At 59.6% G+C, this 6513-nt stretch overlaps 2 protein-coding genes across 2 annotated transcripts; both read right to left on the bottom strand.

Moving 5' to 3' along the window:
• Nucleotides 1–245: 245 nt before the first annotated feature.
• On the bottom strand, nt 246–1247 carry LDBPK_292910 (inosine-adenosine-guanosine-nucleoside hydrolase, putative; the record flags this gene model as incomplete). Its single annotated transcript, XM_003862661.1, has 1 exon — nt 246–1247. The coding sequence occupies one exon, from the start codon at nt 1245–1247 to the stop codon at nt 246–248; it is 1002 nt and encodes a 333-aa protein (XP_003862709.1).
• A 2948-nt stretch (nt 1248–4195) lies between these two features.
• Nucleotides 4196–4774, bottom strand: LDBPK_292900 (hypothetical protein, conserved; the record flags this gene model as incomplete). Its single annotated transcript, XM_003862660.1, has 1 exon — nt 4196–4774. One exon carries the CDS (start codon nt 4772–4774, stop codon nt 4196–4198), a length of 579 nt encoding a protein of 192 aa, XP_003862708.1.
• Nucleotides 4775–6513: the final 1739 nt, after the last annotated feature.

Below are 6513 nucleotides of genomic sequence, written 5' to 3'. Positions count from 1 at the left end.
TGTGGTCATGGATGCACGTCTCTTCGGCCCAGAGCAAGCCCAGACCTCTCCGCGGACACCAAGAGTTCACGGCCGTATACCAGGGCAGGCCGCAGGCTCTTGGCCGCTCCCACACACAGTGTGTGTTGGGGGGGGGGGTATGAGGCCCTGACGTCACGGTGAGGCGGCCGTCCATTATCGGCAACAGCTAGAAAATCCGCGGAAAAACGCCTTAAGGGCAAGGTGAATGCTGCACTCCCATGCGGCTACCCTGGGCAGCAGCGAGCACTGTCCATCACCATGCGATAAAACAGATCCGTCTTTGTATTCTTCGCGACGTACGTGTGGTCCAAGGCAGCTCCCTCGAATGCCCGCCTGGTCTGCCCTTCGTTAGGGGCGTTTGCTTCCACCACCACCTCGAGCGGCACAGCCTCCAGTTCAACCAATCGCCGCTCAATGGCATACGCGGCCGTCAGCACGTCCCACGCGTAGTACCCGTCACTAGGGCGGATCAGCTCGAAGTGTGTGCAGCTTGCCCAAGCAGAGCCGATAAACTGGGACAGTAAATACTTGTTCTGTGCACCGAACTTCTGCACCACCTCCGACGTAACCGGCACTGAGTTCGTTGAGTCGAGCGAGAATACGATCTTTTTTAGATGCGGGCACATGAGCACCGTCTTGGCCGCCGCAGGATCCCAGAAGATGTTCCACTCCGCGCTGCCATCAGTACGGCCTTCGATGAAAACGTTGCCCTTCACGTCGACTGCGCCACCCATGATGATGCACTCCTCCACGTTCTTGCAGAATTCCTCGCCATACCTACCGATGCACCACGCTACACATGACAACGGCCCGGTCACGCAGATAGTCACCTCCTCCGGGGATGACATCACCAGTTGAGCCATGGCCTCCTCCCCCACCAGTTTATCGTTCTCGTCCCGCACGGCTTCCCAGATGGCCACATGCTCGGGGATGTTGACGCATGGCAGGTCATCCATGTTCTTTGCGCTCCACCGCCAATCCGACGGGAACGGATTGACGCCCTTGAAGGACGTCTTCGCGACAGGGAACAGTTCCGTTGCTTCCCTGGCGTGCATCATGGCCATCAACTTACCCGACACGTTGAAGGCTTGGTCCACGAAGCAGTCGGCGTCCGTGACAATGCAGCCGATCACCTTCACTGCTTCCGGATTTCCCAGCAGCAGTGCCAGTGCGACCAGGTCGTCGTGACCACCATCATGGTCGATGATGACAGGTTTGGGAGGCATTATTTTCCCTTCAACCACAGAAACGTATGAACGTCTCAATCAGAGTGCCGCTTCTGCAGGAGGAGGAAGGTATGCACACGCGCGCGCAACATGTACGTTCAACGGATGTCCTTTCTTTTCCTTTGGAGCGGTAGTCTATTGTGGCTCTAGCTGGGCCTGCGCCAGCAAGATGGAAGGGCGTCTTTTGATGGTGTTTCCTTTGGCGAAAAAAAAAGAGAAGAAACATGGGAAGATGACGAGCGGCGGAGCAGAGGTGGAAGCGGCAGAGGAGAGTCAACGAGAAGTTCCTCCCTGAGTGTGCTGGCGCGTCTGTCACGCACGAACGCCTGAAGGAGACGCGTCTTCGGGGGTGGAGCACGATGCAAAACGCAATGGGTGAGGGGGCGAGAGAGACGGAGGGCGGCAGTTCCACGCCGGGAACAAAGCCGACCGGCAGTTCTGTAGACAACCCTGCGAAGCCTACGCTTCAGCCCACAGTGGCACTGCCGTGATCGAAAGGTCACACTGCAGTACTACGCTCGTGCGGTGCTAACACACACAAAACGGCACATCATGTGCCGGCAGACACGGAAGTCTCATATATTTCGTTTTGATCGTGCTGGCGTGTCTTGAGCATTGACTACTGACGATGAACTCTCGCGCTCTCCTCTTACCTCTTCCTCCCCGTTCTATGTCGGCAGGTAAATGCGCCAGCTTCTGCGGGGCACAAAAAAATAAGAGAGGCAAAGGCACATGTCCATCATTACCGCATTCCACTGATCCCACTTCATTACGGATTCCCCCAACGCTTGGGAACGTACGTCGAACAGGAATATTGTGTGTGCGGCTGTGGTCTTGACGCTGCAGAGGGGGAGGGGGTTCGCTTCCGCTGAGTTGCGGTGGGCTGATGGCGGAAAACAAGCTGTGTATGGCCAGGCCTCGCGCGGCCTAACATTGGCGGGGCTCCTGACGGATGACGCCGACTACCGGTGGGTATCCCATGAGCACCGAAGACCGTGGAAAGGCGGGTGTCCTGCGCACGTGGGGATTCTGACTGCGGGTGGCTCGATCACCATGCTGCTGAGGGAGGGGTGCAGGTGTCGGAGGCGTGCATCCATCGTCTCGAGGCGGCTGTCAGCCGATTCATGGACAGCCGCGCGCGCCCGCTGCCGGGAGACGAGGCGGATGCTGGCATGGGGCGAGTGGCGGCGGGTCTGGGAGGACATAGATGTCGCCGTCTCTGAGGAGCTCCATCACGGACCGACACACCCACGGAGGAGGATCCGTGGGTGCTCTTCCGCATTTCCCTCCTCCGTGTTCGACGCGTGGCATGCACGCAAGGCGTCGTTGCAGGGCAGACATAGCGTGCGCCACCCGACCGGCGTGCCGGCCCCACAGAGCACGGCGACCGTGTCGGAAGAAGGTGGCGCAGCGCTCAGGGCGGCCGACATGATTGAGCGCTGCAGCTGCCGCAGCTGCGTGGCCGGCTGCGCCCTCTCCGTGATGGGTGAGGAAGAGGGTCTGATGAAAAGACGGCTCATGCTGTGGCCGCGGAGGGATGCATGGCTGGTGTCTATCTGGACTGCTCGCCGTGGCTCTGCGTGCTGTGCAACGTTGGTGGAGTGGCGGACCGGAAAGCGTCCCTTTCCCCGGGACCCATGCCTGAAGGGCCAATGCCCCCAGCCGTGTTGGGCGCCGCTGGCGGGAGGGCCTATCGGCTGGGAGTTGGGCCAATGGGGTGAAGCGTTACGCCCTGAAGCGATGCAAGCGGTGGCAGCACGATTGGCTGGTGGCCCCCTGCAACGCCGCTCGACGTGCTAGCCATGTGCGAGTCGATGTGTGGACAGGCCGCATGCAGAGTGCAGGCACGTGTCGAGCCGTGAGGCAGGCAGCGGGGCCGGTGATTCAGGCGGCATGCCGGTTGAAGGTCACTGTCAACCGTGACGAAGCTGAGGTCGCCCCACCTCCCCTCCTCCTCAGGCATGCGTTTGCAAGGGTGGTTCACGACAGCGAGACGGGCGATTTGTGTAATGGAGGAAAACCTATCGGGGAGCGGCGCGCGGCGTCAGCTGGGCACGTGGCAATGGAATGGCCCGAGCGTTCTTGCAATGACCGTGACTCAGGGCCGGAGTCGTGATGGTTCCTCCTCAAGGAATGTGATGGTTTCTCGCAGGGGCGGGGCGGCTGTCCTGCAATGGGTCGTGTTTTGCTGCAGGGTGGCCGATCGCCGGCCGCGTGCGTGAAGCGGGCGACAGAGTATGCCGCCATGACGGGCACGCCATGGGGACACGCCCCGCCGACCTTGTAGGTGCGGCAGCGCACCGGGCGGTGCGCTACGCCTTCGCCGCTCCCTTTCTTTCTCGTGTGCTGGCGCTGCGGTTCACCCTCATGTAGGTAGCCCTTCTGCCATAGCTGTTTTAAGAGCTACTCACACAGTCACGTAGTCATTTGCGGAACTCCATGACTGCACGCCTCCCTTGCCATATCTGATGCACGACCCGTAGCATACACTCCAGCGAAAACTCCGCCTAAAGCCCGAGCCGTGATCCCGCGCACCATGCGTGAAGGAGGACAGCTGGCGACACGGCGTGGCGAGAAAACGGTAGGTGAAAGGCCGGGTGACTCCTCACGCTCGAGAATATGCAGGCAAAGCATGTGCATCTATCTTTTTTTTCCGTATGCGAAGGACGCACTATGTGCCTTCCGGTGTGACCTCGGTGTAACGGTCCCTCCACCACCACTTTCTTCCATCTCTCTCTCATCCTGGCAAACGAACGGAAGTAGTCTATTCGACGGTGCGCACCTCATCAACAGGGCGCGTGTGTGGTGGCGATGCACGCGGCCGCGACGCCACCGCGACGTGACGGAGCCCGCAGAGAAGAGCGCTGGCAGCAGATGCAGTCACTCTCGTGGCCACAAAACACAGAAATCGCGGAAGCGAGAAGAGACGCTGGTTTCGTTCGTTTCCCTTACGTAATAGTGCGGTACGGGAGAAACTCAACCTCCAAGGACTGCGGAACATAATCGCCTAGCAAGTCGTACGACCGCTCCGGCGTAACATCGCGGCGGAACTCTGTCACATGCTCCGTCCACAGGTGATAGCGGCCGATTTCGTACCACAGTAGTGCTGTGAAGAGACCGAGGCAGCCGAAGTTCTTTCGAGCAGAGCCGCTTTTGGCCATCAGCCGCGCGACACACCCGATGGCACCCATTCCAGCGGCAAAGAAACCGCATTGATGGCCGACAAGCCCATTGTTCACTTTGTGCGCCTTGACGCTGTTGTAGTAGACGGCGCAGATGGCAAACATGCCCATCCACCACCTCTCTTTCTTGCGTACCTTCATGGTGAGACACGTCGCAAAAGACGAGAAGAGACACAGACAGGCGAAGGGCAGACCGCTTTTTGGAAGCACCGCAGCCGGCTGCAGCACCGCGACACTGTGAAGAAGCGGTGCATACGCACCGGCGTAGTGGTACCCGCGTCGGTTGACGTCCTCCTCGTCGTCGATATCGAAGAGGAGCTTGCGCAGCGCAAAGGAGCCACTCATCGTGTGTGGCGTGCCACCAAAGGGGCTCCGCTGTGCCCTCCACCGGAGGTGCTCACTTGCTGTGTGACGTTAAGCAGGCGACAAGGCAGCTAGAAAGGCAGAGAGGGACAACAGCCAGAGATGCACATGCAATGTCCCCGTCGACACGGCGTATTTGCACGGGCGGGGGGGGGTAAGAAGAGGGAGGAGGGCAGGGGAAGGGTGCAAATGGACCCAATACAAAAGAGTAGCGGCAGCGCTTCGGCGTAAAGCACCTCATAGAGCACAAAATCGGTATCATCATTAGGGGGCACGTCGACCTCCGTGACGTCGCCATTCCTCGACGCCCGGCACCGCGCAAGGAGCTCGCGATAGTGTCCGACAACACTGCACTTTGCATCAGAGAACATGCCTCGAGTCAAGCGATGCGCAGGCACGACTACTGCGCGAAGTGGACCTTCTGAAAGTCGACGCCGCCGCCCACCCTTTCATGCTTGTCGCCCATCGTCCTCGTCATGTGTCTCCGCGAACGTCCCGCGGCACGGAGGAGTTCAAAGCAGAAGAAGACCTACCACATAGTAGTGCCTACACATACACGGACGGCACGTGAGCGCCCGGTCACAGGGTCATGGAGCGTTAAAGAGCACCTCCACCTTCACACGCAAAAGACCACGAAAAACTGCAACGAAACGCCGAGCTGCACGGCGCGAAGACAATTACAAATCCGCATGCTTTGTTCTCCATCGATAAGAGCACAAGAGGCACCTCCGCAACGAGGCCGATCTGCTGCCCCTCAACTCCTTCGCGCTGTTGCGCTGCCCTCACGCCTTTGTCTCTCCGCACTCACGCGACGAGGCTCCATTGCGCATTTGAGGCGGCAGGTGCACACGCCGGATAGCTGTCTCGGCATAGCACTTTAGCAGTTCTCATGCGGATACGCCAGCATCGGCTCTCGTAGCATCACTGCGCGCAGGCACCTCCCGCCTGCGCAGCGGTCGCGTGTTGCCTATACCACAACTTTAGCAGATGCGGCCCGACTCTGTAGGCCAACTAAAATCCATCACCACAGAAGCAGCGACTCTGTCGTTCTGTGAAGTGCCGTTGCTGCCTGTAGACGGGCCAAGCATCGCACAGAAACTTCACTGCAGGAGCTGCCGCAATGGTGTACGATAATGCAACAACTCTAGCAAGCAGCGACAAGAGGATGCAGTACACTCCCTTGCAGCTAACCCGTCAGGTGCTAGACAATGAAAACGGGGTTTGACGTGCCACCAACACAGCAGGGTCAACAGGGTCACAGAAAACCACGTGCGGCCTTTTCTCGCAGATTCACTCACTCACCTCATGGCACTCAGCACCCCGCCCTACAAGGGTTTAGATTCGTATCCTCCAAATAATTCGGGGCGTGACGGAGCTAATGGTTGGTGCAGCCCATCTTACGCTTCCGTACCTCTGCGCTTAATAGTAGTACGCGCGCCACGACAACGTGAACACGATAGCCTCACCGACAGCACAACAATATCCGAAAAAAAAAACGCACGGATCACGGCCTTGGCCACCGGTCTCAGACGCCAGCGCGGCATTGCCCGAAGCTGCGCTTACGGGACGATAGGAGGCGATGCTCGCGCAGCCGCGCACGCGCCCCTGACCGTGCTTTTGATTGCTGCAGCGGCGGGTGGGTGGCGGCGGCAGCATGGAGTGCCGAGGGCGTGCCGCCTTCTAGCGCGCCAGCGCTGTGCTGCCCAAACCGCCGCCAGAGC

This window comes from Leishmania donovani, chromosome 29, assembly GCF_000227135.1.
Source record: "Leishmania donovani BPK282A1 complete genome, chromosome 29".
Lineage (NCBI taxonomy): Eukaryota > Euglenozoa > Kinetoplastea > Trypanosomatida > Trypanosomatidae > Leishmania > Leishmania donovani.
Note: the sequence above shows the minus strand (reverse complement) of the source record. Positions and strands in the feature narration are given on the sequence as shown.